The sequence below is a fragment of the Achroia grisella genome, unplaced genomic scaffold (assembly GCF_030625045.1).
Source record: "Achroia grisella isolate CSIRO2021 unplaced genomic scaffold, CSIRO_AGI_Agris_v1 utg478, whole genome shotgun sequence".
Lineage (NCBI taxonomy): Eukaryota > Metazoa > Arthropoda > Insecta > Lepidoptera > Pyralidae > Achroia > Achroia grisella.
In genome coordinates, this window is record NW_026712882.1 from 1,365,271 (window position 1) to 1,388,738 (window position 23,468).

The 23,468-nt window shown below is 34.5% G+C and overlaps 2 protein-coding genes across 2 annotated transcripts in view; both read left to right on the plus strand.

The window, feature by feature from the left end:
• Window positions 1–2,359: 2,359 nt before the first annotated feature.
• LOC131845670 (myc proto-oncogene protein) lies at window positions 2,360–14,673 on the plus strand. Its single transcript, XM_059194759.1, has 3 exons — window positions 2,360–2,635; window positions 4,520–5,182; window positions 14,013–14,673. The coding sequence occupies exons 2-3, from the start codon at window positions 4,636–4,638 to the stop codon at window positions 14,561–14,563; spliced, it is 1,098 nt and encodes a 365-aa protein (XP_059050742.1). The 5' UTR covers window positions 2,360–2,635; window positions 4,520–4,635; the 3' UTR covers window positions 14,564–14,673.
• A 6,453-nt stretch (window positions 14,674–21,126) lies between these two features.
• The window catches only part of LOC131845675 (tRNA dimethylallyltransferase), a 250,202-nt gene continuing 247,860 nt past the window's right edge, over window positions 21,127–23,468 (plus strand). The window contains exon 1 of the mRNA XM_059194765.1: window positions 21,127–21,284. Coding sequence (XP_059050748.1) covers window positions 21,147–21,284 — 138 coding nt within the window. The 5' untranslated portion in view covers window positions 21,127–21,146. The remainder of the gene's footprint in view (window positions 21,285–23,468) is intronic.

Here is a 23,468-nt window from a genome sequence, read left to right on the forward strand (position 1 = left end):
ACAGACAAGCTGGTACGTATTTTTTAAGGAAATTAGAATGGCTTAATATCTATTATCCTAGTTTGGGTAAATCGTCTTAATAACCAATAGATTAACTGTCTATCTAATCAGCGTTTGACTCCGATACCCTAGTTCAGGGGTGATCAACCTTTCTAATCAACGGGCCGAATTAAATTTTAAAACTTTTAGCGGGCCGCACTTAATGTAGTACCTATTAATGATGTACAAAACTTTATTTATAACTAGCTTTTGCACGCGGCTTCGCTCGCGTTAATTTATCCCGTTAGGGGTGGAACTTATCAAAATCCTTTCTTAGCCTACGTCATAACATCTACCTGCATGCCAAATTTCAGACCGATCCACTGGACTGAACCCACTGGACTGTGCTTGGGCTGATCTTTGATTGATCACTATGTCAGTCACCTTTGAAATATATTTATTATAATAAATAAACTTTTAATAATTAAATTTATAATAAAAAAATGTATATGAAATTTAGAAAAGTAAAAATTTTCTATACAAATTTTAATGCAAACGTTCGTATTACATGTTTGAAAAGCCGGCGACAAGTGAGTAACTCGTCACAAAAAATTGTTTCTCTTCAGTATGTACTACCGTTTTATTATAATTAATTTTATAATAATATATTGATAGGAGAAAGTAGAAAAATTAAATTAAATTTAGAAATGCTTGGCGGACTGCATCAACATGTTTAATGGGTCGCAAGCGGCCTGCGGGCCGCGTGTTGCTCATCCCTGCACTAGTTAATCTTCGGCAGTCATTGATGCATATTTCGCAATAGATTTTTTTTTATTTATCATAATTATTATTATTAAATACTTCTAGTTCTATTAAATCTACGTCACATAAGCTAATTTTGCCTACACGCATAACGGCCCAAATGAGAAGCTGATTGTAGAATATGGAGTCTGACATACAATAATTCTAGCATAGTTTATTTATTTAAGTAACTTTTTTTTTGTTTATTATGTATTTTATATTTAGACTTATTGACTCGCGTATTTTCGGAGTCACATTTTCTCTGTTTTTGCTACGTTTATCATTTCTGCCGCACTCCTATTGTTAGTAGCATTACGTTATATAGCCTATAATAGCCTTTCTCTATGGTATATGAGCTATCCCACATTGAAAGAATTTTCAAAATCTGATCAGTCGTACCGGAGATTACACTTAACATCCAAACAAAGAAGCTTTAATTCTTTATCATAATAGATAACGGTTGGGAATGTCATAAGCTCAGTAGTTTACTATCACGATTTAGACGGAACGGTCATAAGTTCAAATTTCGTCTCCACAAAAAAAACTATGTGCAATATGTATTATTTCTAACTAGTTCTCTGGTGACGGTAACGCCGATAACAAACCAAACAGTTATAAGTCGGCGCGGCGTTAGATTAGTCCCTTGTTATGTTGAGTTCACATATACAGTCTGATAATGCCTTAGTCCACCTAATTTGCGAAAAAAGTCGTGAAGGTGTACTGTTTCTCGTTTTCGAACGAAATACTACCTAAGAATTAAAGTACCATAAGTATCTTGGAAGGGCGAGGTTGTAGGAATATATACTTTATGCATTACTGGAGAAGGCGGTTATTTCTGTTACATAACCTGTCCTATAATTTTTTTCCCGCCTATGTTATACTTGTATGTATTACGTATACATCGGACCTCACAAATGCTAATATATTGCCCCTTGCAAATAGCTAAGAAGAGTCAATAAATAATACAAGACTATATATCCAAATCGTACAGGCATTTTTGCTTCGCGCCATAAGTTGCTTGCTGCCTTTGGAATGTCGACTGACTAGCTTCGTTCCGATATCGGCAGCCGCGCAGCTGACAAAAACCGCCACGTTCGAGCCATCGGAGGGCCGACGAATGAGTGAGTGAATCGCGAAGTTATACATTGGTAGCTAGGTTTCTTGTTCCGCACACTACCTCCTCGATTTTCCTCCCACAAGCATACACACAGACAACGGCACTCACACATCGACCTGTCATGTCGTGACGTTGAATGCCGATGCTTGGTCTGCTTCCTTGAAAGACCCCGCGCGCCCGCGTCCCCGAGACGCCGCCGCCGCCCGGCCAAAATCGAATTTTTCACCGCTAAAACAACAATTTGCTTAAAAAAGACACAGTATACATATAAGTATTAGCAATTACGGTAGGATAATCGTAAGTTACACGGCGTACAAGTTGTATTTTCAGAGTTTTGGTGAATGACGTGAACATAGAATTAGCCGGGCGCGGCAGACGCGGGCGCGGGGGGGGGCCCGATCCCTGATGGCTGGTCGCGACCGCGAGCCGGCGACCGCTACAGAAGTACTCGGAGTACAGACAGTCGCGTCAGTTCAGTCGTGTCTACGGCGTCACACGAAACGCACGCGCGGCAAAACTTCGAACCGGCCGGCTCCCGAATAATGTTTCAGTGTTTGACAAACTCAATCGGAGGTCTCGGAAGAAGCGTATTTAATAATTTACACTGTATAACCGATCGCATATTCTTAGTGAGTGTTACGCAGTGTGTACGGAAAAAACTTTATCGGAGATTCTGAAGAATCTTGTGTAAAATTGTGTAATTCGCCGGCTGCGGCCGGATTTTGCACAAACTTTTTGGTAAGTAATATTATTTAATTCATAAGACGATGTAACTGTGTAGGGCGCGAAGTAGGCGGTAATAATGTGCGGGTACTTAGATACACATCTAGGTATTTTGTAGTTACTATGGCGGGGCGTTGCCGGTTTATACCGTACTTGGGCCCAGTGTACATTTCTATGAATTGGCAGCACCCAAATTCCTCACCTTATCACCAAATCAATCAGTTCGCTAACACGAAATGAATAATTACTTAAATAATAAAACGCGCGAAATATCACGAGTGGGTACTTCTTAAATAAAGATATGAACTTACGAACTATGTAGGTGTGTATAGATATATACATATTGTACTTAGCACCCACGAATAGTGATGTTCTGATGTTTGTATCTATTTAAAATACGAATTGCCGTCTCTTGCACAATATTTTTTTTATATAAAAATAAATTTGTGAATTAATCATTACTCATACAGAATTCTTCTAATTATGACTATCTGTTGTTGAAACTGGGTTGGTAACAATTTTTACCATCTAAATAAATCATAAAATATTTTTAATTATTGTAATCAAGTTGTGCCCAATTGTAATTAATTGTGTAAAAATAAATGATTCGATATAATTTTGTACGTTCTATCTAATCCATTTATTTTTTGTAAAGTAAATTTCTTATGAAATAAATAATGTGATACGATTTTTAAAAATATAAAAAAATATATATAAAAGCTCCAATGTTGTAGCCATAAAAATATGATTTGAAAATGTGTATAAATTACCTAAACTATTTAGATATAAAATAATATAAAAAAAACTGTTGGTTTCTAGGTATTACTACCTACCTACATTTTCTTGCGATGTTTGAACAAAAACAGTTTTGCTAATTCATTAGACCTAAATAGACGCCAGGTAAAATAGTTCATACTTACTTACAAATATAAAATATGAGTAGATTCGGAAACTATTTAAATTTAGTTTCGTTTATTTATTGACTGGCTAATTTTATTTAAATTCTATGATATTCGTAAAAATTAATTTTACATAATTAAATGTATAAAAAAGTGTTTTATATTTCTTGATTATTTAAAATTTGCATGTATTTATGTGTATATATATACATATATGTAATTATAATTTAGTCGACTATCGACTTCATAATTGACTCATAAAAATGGACTGTGGTTTTGAATATCCGAATAATAAAAAAATACATTTAAAAAATTACATTGATTCCTCTGAACCGTCTAAATAGCGGGAAAATGGCTCGTACCATTGCTTTATTAGTAAACAGTCATTTCGCGCCATTCTGCGCTCGTAAACAAAAACAGTTTTTGCGGAAATCATACCTGGACCCAGTGCGAACAAAAAATTCGCCGAAATAGGGATGTACCCAATTCATGTTCAGGTAAACTAAATCGAGAAAAAAGTTGCGGGGGTGGCTGACAGGACAATGACTAATTGTTATTAGACAAAAGTAGGATAGGGCCCAAGGCCAACGCACTCTTTAAAACTGTTCGACTTCCCATCCAGACTTCAGTCTAGTTTTGAGCTTCGAGGTAGACACTTCCTACTTCACACTCAGTAGTGTACAGTTGTCGTTTGTTTGTAAATACAAGGGGTCAACACCCCTTGTATTGGAAAAGTTTAAAATCTTCGTTTTATTTTAATAATCTACTGCTAGAAAGTGACTTAGTACATTTTAAGATAGTGTTTGAATATAGTGAATTTTAAGAACAAGTGACTTCAATAAGTTTTATATATTCAAACAGAAGCAAATATACTTAGGTGATTAGCTACTCTGAATTGAGTTACATAAAATTATTTAATTTTAAATAAATAGAAATTAGACTTATTTGAACTTTGTGAAGTTTATGAAATCATTACAACTTTTTATTTCTGTTGTTTCAGACGGTGTGCGTAGAATCCACCGCGCGCATCGTCCCTGTGATAATAGGGTCCTGTGATATCGACAAGTTCGTATTAGCTTTAAAACTAGTTAGTCTTTAGTTATATGTACATATAAAATGGCGGTGCCAATGGACGCTCCGATTCTTCAATTCGACACATGGGAAACAATGGACGAGATGACTATGGAGTACGCACAAACTTCCGAGTTTTGGACTCAGATACAATACGAAGCAGAAATGGATTTAGAACGACCTGTCAATTATCCTGAAATGCAATCAGACAATGAACCAGACTGGAGAATAACAGAATCATCAGAAGACACACACAAAGAAAATATTGTACACCATGATTGCATGTGGGCTGGCTCGTGCATTGATTCTGGTCATCCTGGCAATACATTTGTGCCAACTGATCAAACAATTGCCGCACCTGGGCAAAGCTTACTGCGACGACGGGAGGCATCGCCCCCCAGGCCTGAGACTCCACCATCTTTAGACGGCGATGAGCCACCACAGTTCCGGCATGCAGTAGACGTAGCGGGTACAGCGCTCAGATTGTTGAGAGACTCTGCTGTAGTTGTTGCAGCCGATCATTCGTATACAGCGGCAAGACAAAACTTCGACAACTTGGGAGTCCAGACACCATCTGACTCGTGTGAATCAGGTATGTACCTTTAATTTTTATTTTTCTACTAATCTCTTACATGTCTTCTAAAATAGATAACTTTACTACAGTTATTTCAGATTTTTATTTAAAAATAATATTATTGGCTCTGTAAAATATGTTTAAATATTGGGTAACGTTTTAATTATGTGATTATATAGACATTTTAATTGTAGTAAACTTATCTGTTTAAGAAATACTTATTTCAGTTATTTGTTACGTTCATTTATTACAACTATTTCTTTAAACATGTACGCTTGGCGGGTAATAAATATGAGGTAGAAATATACGTACGGTACGTAAGTTACATTTGATTTTCAAATTAGTAGACCAAACTCCAAAGCTTACCTTCTTTCCGAACATAAAAAAATTCATTGACTGGTTTTGCGAAAAGCGCATCCACGGTTTCCGTCAGTTCTCCTATTTTATTTCTATTTCAGTTTCATATGCCTTCGCGAACAATTTTCTACCGATGTTGCACTTGCATTTTCTTTTAACTAAGTAAATACACCGATTCTATGTCGCTATACGTCATATTCTGTAGTCTTTATTAGATGAGTATAAAGCCAATCTTAAATTAATTAATAATTTTTAGTAAATTATTATTACTATTAGTAATGCGTTTAGATTTGTTGTTACGTTATGGTAGTACTTAAATATTAGTTTGTGGGCGGCTATGTGAAGAAAAATGTAAGATAGGTACCTATTATTAATTTCTTCAAATAGGCGCCAAGTTAGGTTGACCGGGAATGCCGCGAGGACGCAGGCGCTGTTCGCGAGCGCGGGAAACTGCGCGTATCGACCGCTAACCGCGTCCCCCACTGCGTCTAGACGCACCCGCGACTCTGCTCTTCCGGAACCTTCGTCTATCGCGACCTTGAACGCCTCAACCTTCCTTAATGTCAGATTGCGCAACCTTTGCACTTGCCGGATCATCCTACCGTATTGACAAGTATCTAATTGAAACGGGATTAATGTCCCACACTTGCATGTTAGATTCTAAGCTGGGTTCAGGTCAGAACTAAGGTCGCTAGTACGTCGACCGGGACGTCCCGAACTCTCGACCTTGGTGGATCCTTTACCCGCGAGTTCAGTTTCCCGCCGATGACATATATGTACAGACAGCGCTCCTATGTTTGCTGTATAGCTTGGGGTAATAAAAATGGCGGACAACAAGCCTAATAAACTGTACTATAGAATATTAATCATCAAATTCTATTCATAAGTAGATTCATTTTTAGCATAGCCTAATGTAGTACGATGGTGTATTGAAATATGTACGGTCGACCTTTAAAAGGATAGCATGGTACTACAATGCAAGTACAAAGTTACGTAATTATTTATAACAGCAATTTAGTTATCGTCGATAACAGTGGGTAAGGTCGTGATGGGCATGTGTTCGTACGATTGTAGTTTATTTACAGTTCCACTTGTTGCGCATTCTGTACAACTAAACTAAATACGTCGTAAAATAAATTTATATCGTTTATCATTGTACTGGTCTGCTTAAATAAAAAAACAATGGAATAAGTTTACTGTTGCCGAGCCAATCTCGACTTGTATAGTCCGTTATTCGTGTAATACAGCGGATTGAAATGGAATCTCATTGAAGTAGAGCTCACTTGGCTTGCCAGACCGGTTTGGTACACGGTGCTCCCATGTCTAGCCCGACCGGATGACAATATGATAGACAGCCTCTCAATAATCGTGATTGAGAACTAGTCGATTCAAAACTTAATGAATTTTTAATTTTATCGACGTAGATAAATGTCACAGGCGACCTGTTTCAATAATATTTAATCGAAATCGATTTTTAACTAGTCTAGTACGTGTAGATGAGTCGAGTATAATGCACATCACTAGAATACGTCGAACCCGCCAAAAATTTATTGCGCTTGCGCCAATGTTTGCGCGCCTTTATCATTATCGAGTGTACCGCGTAAACAGACAAACTTGTCAGTTTTCGCACAACATTAGCAGGATATTTACAATATCTTATTTGTATTGTCTTTTTATCGCCTACATTTACTACGGAATTCTATATTACTCTGTAAAATCATTGGTTACATTACATACCGGTTTCGGATAAATCATGTCACATCACTATGAGCTGCGAATTTCCCATCATGATTCATGACTATGTCATTTATAGTTATTAAAAGTAATTTAATAAATAGACACCATAATAACTATATTTTAATTGAATTTACAATATTATATTATCTATGGTAGTATAATTAGAGTAATCATTACTAATTCATGACTAGTTAGTTAATTAATTATAATTATTAGCAGTCTCAATTATTTAGTATCGCTATCTAATTCACACTTAACACTTAATAAACGATTACTAAAAAAACTCTTATTAGTGCACTTTATAAGAAAAATTATGGAATGCCTATTTTAAACAATATACCTAAAGTACATTTGAAATAGCGAATTTTCAGATCGGTACACTAGTTTCGGACTTTAAATTACACATACAAACACACAAAATTCGCATTCTATTCGTACCTAACATTAGTGTAGATACAGCAATAAAATATTTTAAAATAAATTTTTCATACGACGTATTGAATATCGATGTTAAGTTTAAAGCTGTGAGTTGAAACCGGTTAGGTAGGTAATTATCAAATTTAGTACATGATAACGTTGCTAGGCGAATTTGGTACGCACATTATCTATATATCGTTAGACAGGTAGCTGGGCCGTGATATATGGCTTTTTTAAAACCACATCTGGAAGTAGGGCAATGGTTCGGAATTTAGATTCCTATTAACTCATTATAGGGCGCTTAGATCCGGTTAGCCGGTTGTCCTAAACCCGTCCAGTAAGCCAAGGCTGTAAATGTAAGTATGCCATTCAAGATTAGCCATTTTAATCCTTACGCTAGCGTTAATAAAGTTCCAACCGCTATTGGGAATTACGATCCAATTTCTGACCAAGTTTTTTCGCGGCATTGATTGACGTGACTTATGGGGCTTTTAATATTAATAACCAACAATCAATGTAATGTTTGGTAATTGGTAATACAAAGTAAATAGAGTTATTTGTGAAAGAAATACTTTTGATATGACAATTTCTTTTTCTGGATGATGAAATAGTGTTCCTGCTTGCATTAATGGTATACGCTAGCGGGGCAGCAGCGAATGATCCTAGTAAGGTCACTTATACAGTGATGTTTAATAGAAATTAACCATGGTGGTTTCTAGAAGAAACTGCGTGGAGAATAAGTACATCTACTAAAAAATAATAATAATAACCATTCAAACAGCGCCATCTAGTCCACCTAAGCCGAACTTATGCTTCTGGTACTAAAAAAACTGATCGAAATATATATATTTATACATAATACATATTGAAAACACCCAGACCAATACAAACAAGAATACAAATATTTGTATCGTGCGAAAATACAAACTATAGCAACCAACAAAAGTAAAACCGTTAATCCACCTAGGTCACGTCTCTACTACTACATTGTCTACTAATTGTATTGCTATTACTTTAGAAGACACTACTGACCCTTAAGCCGCCTATTTAAGCGTAAAATAAGTTGGCATAGCAAATATATCGTTGGATACATTTTATCATCTGTAATCGAGAGCAACAAAAATCGCAATACATCGACTTAGCGTAGTAAAAGCAATTTGCGCGGTATTGCTTGATACGAGTACTTGATACTGGCTGTGGTGACCCAAATAAAGTGGCTGTTGAATTAGCCGGCCTAGCCTACATTTAAGCGTCTCTTAAAATCACTTTAGTTAAAGTTGGTATTTATGACAAGCCCACCTCGGCAGGTTTAATTCAGGTCTCAGTTGAGAGAGGCATTATAAATTGAACAGCCCATAATTTTATATGGAACCACATAATTTTATTGCAACACGTACGTGTAGGTATTAAACCCCATTTTTTCACGGTGCGTATCGAATAATTATTAGATTAAATATCGAATGCAATTTACGATTATTATACAATGAACGCGATGTGGGGTTACTTGTTTTATTTGCGATTTAGCACATTCTGAATGCAGTCATAAGACGACTGACATAAGTCTTCTCTTTTTCAGAATGTAATTTAGTTACTAGTATAATCGTCGTCGATCCCTTATCTTCTATCTGAAAAATAAGCTATTTAATATACGGAGATAAGTTAATTTAATTACAAGTAATTGTAATATGTTTATTGAGTCACATCACTATAAAATGTGTAATGACGTCATTTACGCTAGCAGATCACATAACCTAGTAACACATTTATTTGATAGTCCCTACTAATATCTCTATCGTATTTTTATCTGTACGTCACATTTGATATTGTGAGAAGATATAAAATAATTGAGAGTATTGGATATGGCCTTGGTGTTATCGCAGTAGAAATATGCATTAGATATTTAAACAATCTAGCAATTGGCAACGGCTTAATCTATGGAAAACGCTAATCGATTCGTTTTTTAAACGATTGAAATTCGAATGCTATTCAAAATTTCTTTTTAATTTACAACTCTAATGCGTTCCAATTTCAAATTTTAAAAAATAAGGATGTATAGGAAATTTATTTATGCAACAAATTAGCGTTTCATTATCGTTCTAAAATATTAGATAAACATTCAACAATTAACATGGTTGAATCATTCGCATGCCCATCAATAAGTGTCTTAGTCTTCGCATATTTCGTCAAATATCAATTCAAAGATAACATTAAATACCTACAACGTGATACCCTAATATAAATTTGCACAGTCTTATCAGTAGTAACGCCAAGTTGCGAATAATAATTTGTCAGCATCGCAACAAGATAACCGACATTATTCCTTGATCTCTCCAATCATTCGGGTCGGATTCAGGAGTACCCAATTTAATTGAATGATAACATATGGCTGTCCGCGTTAACATTGGCAGTTTCCATTGCGTTATGCATAAATTAAAAAAAAATAATGATGTACCGGATTTCGTATATCGGGTTTATGGGCGTGTCGGCCCTAAAACTAGCATAATGAAGTCTAATGACGCAATAATTAACATATATTAATATATTGTTCCGGATTAAATTATTTCATCAAGCACTCCAGTTATGCCACATTTTTAAGAGATAAAGTACCTAAAATGATATAAATAATATTATTAATTCAACTTTATTGTTAATTTAATACGAGCGGACAGTGTCGTGGTTGAGTGGTTTACTAGCCGGACTTACAGATCAAAAAGAGCGTGAGTTTCAGTCAACTGTTGCTGGACTTTTGTAGGAGATATACTGACTACCCCGTCTGAATTCTATAAGATATGTTATCACAGAAAAATGAAAGATAAATCCATTTACCTCAAACCTTAAATATTTAGAGCTGACACTGACGTAAGAAAAAGCGAGAGAAGTACCTTTACCTTATACTCGGCTGTATGCTGTATATCTCGAATAATGTCCGAGCTCCTATTTATTAATGGCTATTAAAAAAAATATTGCGTCACGTTTCCATTATAGCATGTGAGCGGCCGTGAACTTCCGCGCGTACTCGACCAAGGTCGTTTTTGGTACGATCGACAGTCATCACATCACACCCCGCCTTATTTATATCTATTTTAGAAGTGCGCGAACCTCGAGTGCTTCCCTAAAACCAGATGACCGGTGTTGCGTAACAACACAGAAATAACGGTCGATAGTGTGCCGATTCAGTAATATCCATGATTCGATTTTACTTTCGTAACTAATTCATAAAAATCCAAATCTATAGACAAACTTCTAAATTCGTAATTTACGTATTAAAAAAAATGTTTTTTGTATTTGGAATTCCATTCATTGTGTACTACTTACTTACGTTCTATATGTATTCTAATTTTGAATTTTTAATAATGATTTTCGTAATAATTTCATAAGCAGATAATATTAAAATTGTAGGGCTCTAGCAAGCAGGATTCGTTCCCGGAATTCCGCGAAACGGAACGTCTTATCAAAGAAATTATAAAAAAGAATAATTAAAATATGTAAAGGCTGAGCGATTTCCGTGTGGTTCCGTGGGATAATGAGAAAGTTTACTCTAAAAATTATTAAGCACTTTATAGAACTGGCGCGGCCTGCATTCTAGCTAATTAGTATCGCCTATATTCATAAGTATGTACGGGTTGATGTTGAATTAGTTTCAACAAAAGTTTTGATTATATTTATGCCAAGAGTTAAAGTTCCAAAACAAACTTGATTTATAGTTTCATTAATTATTTCACAACATATATGTAACAAATTAAATATATATATTTTATATAATACGATTTAATTCTTTTTTAAACAGGGACTTGTAGTAAAGTATATAAATGTAATTATTCGCTTTATTATAAAAAGTTTTTTTAATATTTGTGGACATTTTCATATAATAATTATATGAAATCGCGCGAATAAATGTAGTATATGTATATAGATGTGGTTTTACTAAAGGAACTAAACACCATGATCCTCATTTTGAATTGGTTAATGCCTCGTTAATGCAATGTACCAAGATAATAAGCTTTTTTGTGTTGTTGATCCAAAGTTGATCACCCTGTATGCAATGGCGTGCGCCGCGTGCGCGTCACGATAATTTTTAATTATCGCGCTCAAATGCCAGTGAACTTGGCCTCGAAGCCGTGGCCAGCCAGCCGTGCCGCCTTCTACCAGGTCACACTTGACGACACCATTGTAGCCGTTCCATTTTCAAATCAAACTCTTATTTATATTTTTTTGACACCTGCCGTTTTATTATTTCGGTGAAGCGGGAAAATTGAGGCACTTGGCTGTATAGGTTTCTTATGTAACGTTGTATGAAACTAATAAAGAATAATGTCATCCTTAATGAACGTTTATGAATTTTGCCGATAAGGATTCAGCTATAGTGATTAGTATTCCTGTCGTATTAAATTTATTTGAGATGCAAATTATTTCCTTCTATGTAGAAGATATCACTTAGGAGTAAAAGGTTCATCCAATATTCTCAAGTTATTAACGTAAAATATTATCGATCCGTGACGGAAAACGCTGTTAAGATACTGGCCGGTGAGAGCCGATTTTTCTGAGCAAAGACGCCGGCATCGTCAATAAAAAGCGGATTATCTGTGGTATGGTTTAAAATTGGAACAGCGGATCTAAGAATCGCATCTAGAGCTATGGCGATATAATAGATATGCACTAGACCGGAGACCGGCGGCGCACCGCGACAATACCGTATCGCTTACACCCAGAGCTGAAACAAATACTCTGGTGACTGTCAGTTAATCGCGTTGGCGCCGGGGAGAAAATCGTAGCTTGGAAATCGACTCCAACACACATTCGTTCTCTAGGGTTGTGCCAACTAGGATCGATTTTACATTTATATATCACGGGATATATTTTTTTTATTGAGTATTAAATAATATATTATCGACAGCCCTACAGATACATTTAGACGCAAGAGGCGTGTTCGATGACAAGCGTCGAACCTAGAATTAGATCGACGCGTAACCACGATAAGCGACCGCGTAACTATGCGGAAATCGGGTACAAGATCGCGTTGGTGTATAAATTTATCGTCGCTTAGATAGATTGTACCTATCTAATGGATACTTTTTTTTCACTTTCAACTGCGTAGGTAGTTACGAAATTTATATTATCGGCCGCGTCCCTGACTCGCTACCTCGCTAGTTACACATTACATGTTTCTATTTCGGATGCACACCGCCGAGATGTTTTAGGAAGTTCTCGCGAATTCTGGCTACGTAAGACAGTGTATAACGTGGCGATAACCTTTAATTACAATGAACCGCTGACATAATTATTTGTTAGTGTAACCGGATAGTGTAACCGATTCCGCGAAACATGCACTACGGCGTAAATGGCGCGCGGCCGCCGTCCACATCCGCACTGGAATAGTTGCAATCCGATCGCGAACTCGATGCTTCGCCTAACTCATTCATAGAATGTTCACTGGCCCTCAGCATTTGGAACGCTGTGTCGTAAAACCGAATGGAATCCAGCACGTATCCGCACTGCGATTGTATTACATGAAATTGTTATTTCTGCTAATGTCGCCCGATTACCTACTATAAACCTGTACATTTGGGAACCCCGAGCTTCTGTAGCCTCGGTTCTAGAAAAAGCAGGGAGATCATAATATGATAGACGCCCGTGTTGAGGCAGTCACGTTTGACGCCATGCAACTCCGTACGTCTCTCACATTCTTTTCAGCTTAATTCAATTAGCAACAGAACTGAGCGATAGTGCTGCTATGTTAAGAGATTAATACGGCCGTAAATGTACGACCGCTACGTCGACTTCAGTGTGAATGTACTTCTAGCTCTAGCTGCGGTAGTCGCGTGACAGTTAATTTCGAATCGTTGCTTTAATAAATGGCTGCAGCGAAGGCCGGAAAGCGTGTCCACCGGTTGATAATCCGGCCGCCATTGAGTGCGGACGCTGCGCTGCGGCACCGAGTCGCGCACGCGCTCTCGTTTTGGCGCGAATACCGCGCCGTGACGTCAGGCGTCTGGATCGATGGCGGCAGACGCTGCGGTAGTACGATGGGGTCGTCGCCCTCCCCCCTTCGGCACACCGCCTACCCCATCCCGCGCACCTGACTACTGCAGTCGCATCTCGCCTTCGCCCCCCGACTAGATCTAGTTTCGTAGTTGTACATTAGGATAGGATGCGGCATGACAATCGGCGCCCGCCTTTTATGGTGATGCAAACGTAATGAGCGTTATGAATGAAAGTATGCGCGAGGAATGAAACTGTAAATGCGGGCTAGTAAAAGCTTCGATAATCTCTGGTATTTTATGTTTTCACTTTAATTACCGGTGGGACATTGTGCTAAATGCTCTCTCTATTGTTTCAGACGAGGAAATAGACGTGGTCGGATTAACGCAGCAGCCTTTGGCGGGTGCTGCGCATATGCGCACCGATTCATTGCCACGCGCGCCATCCGCCCAGGAACGGCAAATGTTCCAAAAAACGGTGGCGAGCGCAATCACGCCTCGATCTCCACGACCGGTCGCAAGGAAACGTTTGATACCACCAGCCAGTATAGCATCATCATCAGGTCCACGCCGGCGCAGAGGGCCCGGTCGCCGCGGACGCCGCTCCAACACAGACACTGACTCAGAGGGCGAAACACCAGAGATCGAACGTCGTTCGATACACAACGATATGGAACGTCTACGACGAATCGGCCTCAAAAATCTCTTTGATGAACTCAAAAAACAGATACCGGCAACGAGAGATAAAGAGCGAGCACCTAAAGTGGTAATACTGCGCGAGGCCGCCTCACTTTGTCGTAGACTCCGGGATGAAGAGATACAAAGAGACTCCCTCAAGAAGCAGCAGACTAAATTATTGACGAAACTGAAAAAGCTTCGTGCGATGACAGCTCGCTATCGCGCGTACTGAGCGCCAGGATCCACATAGTATGGTTAGCGCTTTGTTCCTTATCAGGAAATCCATGGGTCTACTCAACGTGACACTTATTCATTGGTAACTTGGATGTAAGTTGCTTCACAACGTACTAGAGTACGTTAAAATTTATAATTTCCCTTGTAATACGGCCATGAAGACCAATTTCCATTGTTCTAATTTAATGGCCGTATATTAAAATTTAGAGTGGAGCCTATATATTGTTGGAAGTTTGTTATATTTCGATAAAAATCAGCTTTTAGGGCTTACTCTGCTTCTGGAAGGTGCCGAGGGTGATGTAAATTGTAGCAATAACCGCGGGTTTGATTTGCTCAAAACATATTTTGCAGTGCCAAAGTGAGCCATAAAGCTGCTGTTAACAATAATCCTAGGTCTTCAGTAAACGTCTTAATAGTTACAGACTGCTTCGTAAACTAGTAGACTGGTTTATACCTCTAAAATGTTTTTTGAATTATCAATAAAGTATACAAATGGTTGACAGCGCGTTACAGATTTACTCCGTGTTGACAAATCGTGGAAGATATGAAATTTGTTGTATTATTGTTTCGAATCGGTAAATGAAACAGTTTTACTGGACCCGTCTAATATTGATAAAATAGTTATTGTATAATAGTGTCACGTACCTAAATAATAGTGAGGTGTGTTGTTTAGTCAGAGTTATTATTTAAAAAATACCATGCTCATAGATATGTGTTCTTTTCTATCCTGTGGAGAACTTATCAAAATTTTATATCGAACCAAAAAATTATTAACTTTAAATTGTTACTTGCTTTGTTGGAGATATGTTTCACGTTTATTCTTAAAGTTACTTTAGATTCAACAGATTTAATATAATTGCGTATCTTGGATCTGTGTATTTTTTAAATAACCCTGTAAGTATGAACTGCTTAGTGAAATTTCTAGTTCACACGTTCGATACCGTTGGGAAGCTGTTCAGCTATTCGGCCACGTATATGTTTTAGGCCCGTACAAGTTTTGACGCATTTTGTAATGTGATCGCAATGCAAGTAGTGATGTTAATGTCCGAACATTATGATATTATTATAAGTTAAAAACGATTTCATTAGACTTTGTACATCATAGGTTAGCTCGCTTACAGTTTTATAGTGTTTTGTTATTTGTAAATTTTAACACTTTAATGTTTTTCTTTTACACTTTGGCGCGATTAACGTTTTTCACTATTTTAACATTGGAATTGTTAAATACATTGGACCACTTACATTTACTATAGCTTATATTACGTATGTACGAAACTATAGCACTGACATAATGTATGCATTTAACAATATCATTCAAACATTATATAATGTAATATGTAACTAAAATACATAATTAATTTTGTCATTACTAGCTTTAGTATGTGGTAACGAATTGACAGCGAGTTACCGATGTTTAACTAACGTACTCATTTTCTTACGGTATATATAGGTACTTCGGTCTTATGTTATTTTGTGAAAATTAAAGCTATGGCGGAAAGTCTACATTATGGTCATTTATAACAATGAATAAGAGTTTGTTATTTTGCACCATTCCAATGACTGCCATGCTTATTTCGTGAGATACAATTTGTATGGGAACTCAAACATTCGCGACTGCATACTAAAGCTAGATCGTACATGCATCATGTTTATTCAGAAATCTAATCGTTACATTGTTAAAAATGTATAGAACATTATTACTATAATATTCGCTCATATGAATAGATGTATTCTATTATAAAAAAACACATTTATTTTAAAGTAGCGCCCCGTATAGTCCCAGATGACATACAGTTCAATAATCTCAGTGACATTGTCTGATTATAAAAAAAATAGACTGTGTATTTTGATAATAACATCAAAATCTATAACGTCAGTTAGGGGGTATTACATTATCATATGTATTGGATCAAAACTCTATCGATATGTCGTTTTATGAAGATATTTATGCATTTTTGATACCATTGTGAATTTGATACCTTCAATTGCTTTGTAATGTAGATAATTTTTCGTTTCGATCCTGTATTTATACAAAATGCAGATTTGACCCAATTCTTGATAATGTGGCACACTCGGACTCTATGTCCGAGAGGACTGAAATAAAAAAAAAAATAACCAAGTCATAGTTCCTCATTGTACCTATTAATAGTAAATTTTGCATTTTCTTTATTATATTTTAATGCAGTAAGCTAGTGATGTATTACGGTAAAATGAACTCGGACAGAAAAATAAATTATTAAAACAAACCTTATTGTCAGAGAAATAGTTTAAAAACATATTATACAAACATTATACACCATTATAATTATTATATTTTCTTTTATACGGAAGATTATACTTAAGCCGGAAATAAAACAATGCACTTATTTATTCTTCTGTCCAGTTTTGTACATAGAAGTTGATGTTTTATCAAGCACATGGTCAAACAGTTTTCTATGATCGATGGCTTTACTTGTGTGCGGAATGTGCCTTGCTATGTAAATATAGGTAATTAGATTTATACTCGAATTAGTTGCAAGACATATTTTTTGTGAGAAATATTATGTAGGAGTATATAGTTTGTTAGATTAGTGGTTGCGACCAATTCTAGTAAACGTGTTAAATGAACATGTCGGATTTATCTTCCACTAGTTATAAAATGTACATAATAGCAAATAGATTACATGTACGTCTTATTTTTTTTTGATGTGTAAAGAAGCTTTTCTTGTTTATTGGTTAGTTTTCTTAACTGGAGAGTTACGAATTCTCGAATGTTGTACCTGCATTTATTTTTTTTTTGTTAATCTTGACATAAATAATCGACCTAACATTGTAATTAATAGTGATTTAGTTAGCTCAAAGTCGTAACAGGCTTTGATATCCAATGCATTAAGGAATTTATAGGACGAAATGACAGCTTTATAAATAATTTTAGGCAGACCGAGATCGCAGACAATGTTGTCAAGGCACATTTCCACTACTGCCCAAAAGAAATGGTTAAATTTTTTTACATAGCAAGTGTATATTTTATAAAATAGGGGATTAAGTCATGTTATAGTTGGTTTTACTGTGTACTTTTTCTTTAATGGTATCCTGTAGTAACATCTGTCCGCCCGGATGTGTGGGACCAGTCGATTCGCGTGTTTGTTTTGAGCTCGATTGGTTGTATGGTGATTGTATTGGTAGAGTTGGGGGGCGGCCGCACCGCTACAGAGAATGCACGGCGCATAGAAATTCCGCCTAAATATTACCGATGCACTTTGCAGTCTTTGAAGCGGCGCTCGGTATACAAATTGTACTTACGACCATCTCATACGGATACTAGAAATTATTGTGAAAAGTTTTTTTTGGTTTTTGTTCCTTAATTATGTGTATGGAAATTTTAAGGTAATATTAAATATGTAATAAATAGTAGCCGCGCCTAGGCAGAGCCGAGTGGCTTGTGAATGTGATTTTTATACTGAAGGGTGGTTAATTATTAATTGTTTAGATACTGTGATTTATGTACCTGTGCGGTGCAAGGGGTGAAGTTGCGAAGTTCTACCTGGGGCGGCTGATAAAAAAAACTCATTTTTTCATTTCTTCATACCTTATTTATATCCTTACCTTATTCTTTATCAAAAAGAGGCCAAATATTTTACAAACATATTACATTATTAAGTCAAAAATATATTTCAGTATTTATTACAAATTATTATAGGACGAATACTAAATAGTATTTTTCTTGAAAGACTAGTGGCCCACCAAATTATATGAATAATGAGTTTTTGATATATAACGTGTAAAATAAAGTACTTAAACAACAAAGAAATAATTTCTTAAAAACAAATACAGTGGCTTTGGAAATTATATTCAATAAACAGAATTCGCTCTATAATAGTGATACTGATAAAACATAATATAAAATGAACAAAATATTTAAAGAAAACCTCTTTAAAGATTTTGTTTTTTTTTAGAAATAAACAAGGCTGTGCGAGTTCCTACAAGTATAGTAAGTATACTGGAAGTAAATACGGACTAAGTAAGTATATATATACACTAAAAAAATACACATAGTTACTACAGAACTACAATAGACAGCAGTTTGAATCAATAAAATTAGAAATTAATCCAATATGCTAAGGTACATTGGTTACATTGCTTCTGATGGTCATAGGTTCCATTCTCTGACGATAATAAGTTTTGTAATCATAAATATGATTGTTTGGATTGCTCTGGATATTGTCGATGTACTTATAAATAAAAGAAATTGTATTTAGGTATCTTTATTAGAGATATATATAAACCTTCCTCTTGAATCACTCTATCTATTAAAAAAACCACTTCAAAATCCGTTGCGTAGTTTTAAAGATTTAAACATACATAGGGACGGAAAGACAGCGAAAGCGACTTTGTTTTATACTATGTAATGATAGTATCATCATTACATAGTATAAAAGTCGCAAAATATAAAACAAAGTTTTCGGTAGTTCTACTTAATTTATAAATAGATAGCTTTGTGTAAATTATCCTATAATATTATTATTAAATAATCAAGACTTCGTCTGCCCAAATTTTCACCAGAAGGTGTTCTATGTCCATCATAGTGATACATGTACATACAATCTTTTTACATGTCAAATTTCATTACAATCTAGCTAATCTGTTAGCCGTTTAGTCGTAAAAAGCTGACAGACAGACAGAATTCTGCTATGTATTATACTATTCTTGCTTATATTGACCACGGCATGATCCATCATAAATAAAAAACATCACAGAAATTGGTCATAAAAAGTCTGTAGACTGGAAAGTTAAAAAGAGTGATTTAATTTCAAAACTCAGATGATAATTTTCAAATAGATTTAGCACGTCTCGACGACCATTCGAAAGCAATTTGAATGGAATGAGTTGTCATGTTTTATCACGTTACTTATAAGCACTTTTATAACTATTATTCATGGGCTGAGGTAATCACTTACTATCAGGTGAGCCGCAAGCTTGTTTGTCCCTATACAATAATAAATTTATCTACTAATAATAACAAAGTAGTACAACGAAAACAAAGTAAATGTGTTTATAATAATAATAATCTCAGGACAATTCATAGAGCGCCATCTAGTCCCAAGTTAAGATACCTAAAGCTTGTGTTATGAGTACTAGATAACTGATAAATACATGGATTTTTTTTTCGCAAATATATAGAAATCACCCAGACCAGCACAAACAATCTTACTCATGAATACAAATGTTTGCGCCGTGCGAGGAATCGAACCCGCGACCATCGGAAGTAAGGCGGTGTGCTAAACCGCTAAACCACCGAGGCCGTTTATACATATTTATTTAAGATATATCTTACATAAGTTATTTTCCTAATAAATAAAAAAATAAACTTAAGACCCTACACTCGTACCTAACGTCGAAATGACCCTCGTTATACCTAAAATTGTATTTATAAAAAACTTCTTCACGATTGTTATGTCGAATGAGGTAGTCTCAGACATTCTGAACACTTAATGGAGGTAGTTATACCCACATTTCGCTAGATATACATATTTCATTCAACGGCGAAAAACAGCCCACAGTCGCCTTTCGGATTAATTGGTTTGATGTCGGTGTTAATATCAGCACAGAGTTAGGCCGAAATATAAATTTGCGTCGGGTAGTTTCGAACGAGGACTTTGGCTATATCAAGGTAAAAAACCATTAGACTATATCGTTCTATGTATTTGTAAGGTACATACATTCATATAGTGTACTTATGTTATATATAAAAAATATTCTTGAAGAAAATCAATATTTAAAAGTGCCTAAGTGGATGATAGTGGATTTAATATAGTAGGTAACTTATACTAAGTTACCTAAGTGCCTAAGTGGTAATTGCAACCTACCCACAATATCTTTACAAACGCATTACTTTTACAATATTAGTAGATAGGGTAGAACATTTATATCTATTGCTGTTGTTATTATTAGTTGCTTCTATAGACAAAACATATTATGATATTCTTTTTATATTAAATAATAAATTATATTTACAATGAATCTTATTCAGGCCATAAATGATATCGCGATTAAAAATAATATTATCACCTACCCAACATATTTAATTAGGCATTTTCTTATTTTTCTCAGTTCTATTTCGGTCGATTGACGTTTGTGAAGTATCGCCAGTTATCTGCAAACTTAAAAATAATTATAATGTAGCTAGGTACTTGGTAATAAGATAAGTTATTATCTGTATTACAAAAAAAACCGAATCCAATTGGAACAAAATTTATATAGGACCAACATGAAAGTAACGTTATCAAAAAATAATAACGTTTAAAAAAAATCGTCGAGATCGGGAAAAAATTATTGAAATTTCACATAAAAATATATGTAGTTAGAAAAAAATTATCGAAATCGAAAATATTTAACTGACATATTTGTATGAACATATATATATACATATGAAAATATAAATAAGTGTTCTTCACAATTTTTATTCCATTCCTCCAATTGTTTTCAGACATCGACATATTGCACGTAACATAACATTTAGTGGTGAAACGGAACGTACGAAACAGACCGGCTGGCATTTGACAACCAAAACAATAGTGAAGTTCGCGCGAGTGACTTTCGATATGGCTCTTCGAACTGTGCTTTCTTCTAAAATTCCTATGGTGATAATATTAGGTGCAACAGGAACAGGCAAAACTAAATTAAGTGTTGAATTAGCTCAGAAACTTGAAACCGAAATTATCAGTGCAGATTCTATGCAGGTAAGTCTCATATTCTAATAGCATAACCTAAAAATTGTGTTGTTGTTGTTTTTAGACTGATATCTTTGTATGTTTTACCTCAGTAATACTATTTTCTTTATTTATTTATAAGTATTTTCAGCAGCATAAGTATGTTTTCGTTTAATATTTACTAATAACTAATGTAATAATACCAACATAACCTTAAAAAATTCTATTTAAAAATCGTATTTGTTGAAATGGAATGAAATTATTCTATTAGAATGAACATCTAATAGGACCTTTTTAATTGTGGCACAATTTTTAACAGTTTTATTTTATATAATTTATTTTTATTTTACATGTGAATTCGCTTTGAATTTCTATTTTTTCTTTAAGTTTTATTTTATTTGCGCCAGTTCGGAAAATAAATATTTTTAAAACAATGAGGTGTTATCAAGCAATTGCATCTAATTGGTTTTCATTGTACAATTAGTAACATCGTTGTTCAAACATATAAAAATCATAAATAATTTAATTTAATTATATTATTATATATTATAATTCAAAAATACATATTTTCAATTCAACTCTTTCTATTCACACACATTACATACTACTTCTGATGAGCTTTTCTGTTAATATCCATAATAAGTAAATTGAATCTATCAAACAGTAAAATATTTTCATCTGTAAATAAAAATATTGGTTATTATTATTCTGATTACAATAGTCAGTTAAACAATAATTAATATTTAATATCTAATTTAAGATATGTTTATTTATAAATATTAATAAAAAATATATACTCATGAAGTTCTTTTCTAAACACTCGCTAGCTTATAGTTAATCAATTATTTGATCCGAGTTCACTCAGTTTGTATAATAATATGATTATCATACCAGGTCCTTAATAGCATTTATAAAGAAACAGTACCTATTTTTATTTATGCCAGCTTTAGATAGGCTATTTATATATTCAATAGTATTGTAATAGATAGATTTTTTTGATATTATATATCTGTTAAATTCATCTAAATATTTTGCAGATGAGGATAACGCAAAAAAAAATTGAAGATATTTAATTGGTACCTCAATACTTGATATATGGGAAAATCTATCAAAAAAGGGAACTGAATATTTTAAATATGTAGTCAAGATATGAGGAAACCAGAAAGAAAAATATCTAAATTTAAGAACGAACGAAGGCTAAAGCCCCTAATTATGGGTCTGTCTAAGAAAATTTGCCTGAATTTTATTTTTCATAAAATACTTACAAGGCAAATCAAGAGTAACAGGAAATTAGATTAAACGGTTTTGTTTCAAAAGCTTTTTTTAAAAATTGGCAAATAGCAAATTCTGTAATGGAATGTCCACAGCGAGGTTGATGATGTGAGAATTAAAAAAAAATATGTGTTGAATAATATATACAATAGTTGTTTACATATTTTCATTTTGAAGTTTCATTATGTTATTTTGTGAGGTTAAAGTTTTATATTGTTTTTTTAATTTCTGTTCCATTTTGCAATCAGTCGAAGACAAATTTTTCTTAAAATAAACTATATTTTATTAGGGTTTTTGTGTATGTATAAAAAATAACTGTCATAAACACGGAAAACCTAGTTTCCTCATTTAGGTAACACTTAAATTTTTTTGCTTGTTAAAGTTCTGAACAATAGGCAAACAAGTTGATAAGCATTTATTTGTAGTACTTATTTTTCCTTCCTTCTTGACCTAAATTATTTTTAATAGCAATTTTTTTATTCAGAATTAGTTAGAATAAATAAATGGATATTAAAAATACCTAATTTAGATTTAGGAGACCTAAATTATTATCTGTGTATAAGGATGACATACGATGACATTTATTTATTATAAATGAAGAATTTTTATATAAATCAAATTACTGTCATGTAATTATTATTTTACTAGCTGTTATACGCGACTTCGTCAGATTCGAATTAAACTTTTTTTATTAAAATAAAAAGAGCATAAGTAGCTTCTTATAATATTAGCTATCTGCGAGTGAAAGTCCCGTCAAAATCGTTCTAGCCATTTCGGAGATAATAAAGAGACAGTCAGAGAGACGAATTTTATTGAATTATTTTTTTTATTAAATTATCTTACATACTTTCAAATGCATTTACCGAAAAGCTGTTAATTTGATATTACAAACAGATATTTCAAGTTTATTATTTTCCCCTTATTATTACGCTTATTTTTCGC

Coding starts and splice junctions, on each gene's coding strand:
- LOC131845670 (XM_059194759.1), top strand. CDS start 4,636: ATGGCGGTGCCAATGGACGCTCCGATTCTTCAATTCGACACATGGGAA. Junction 5,183..14,012: donor ATCTGACTCGTGTGAATCAG/GTATGTACCTTT, acceptor CTATTGTTTCAG/ACGAGGAAATAGACGTGGTC.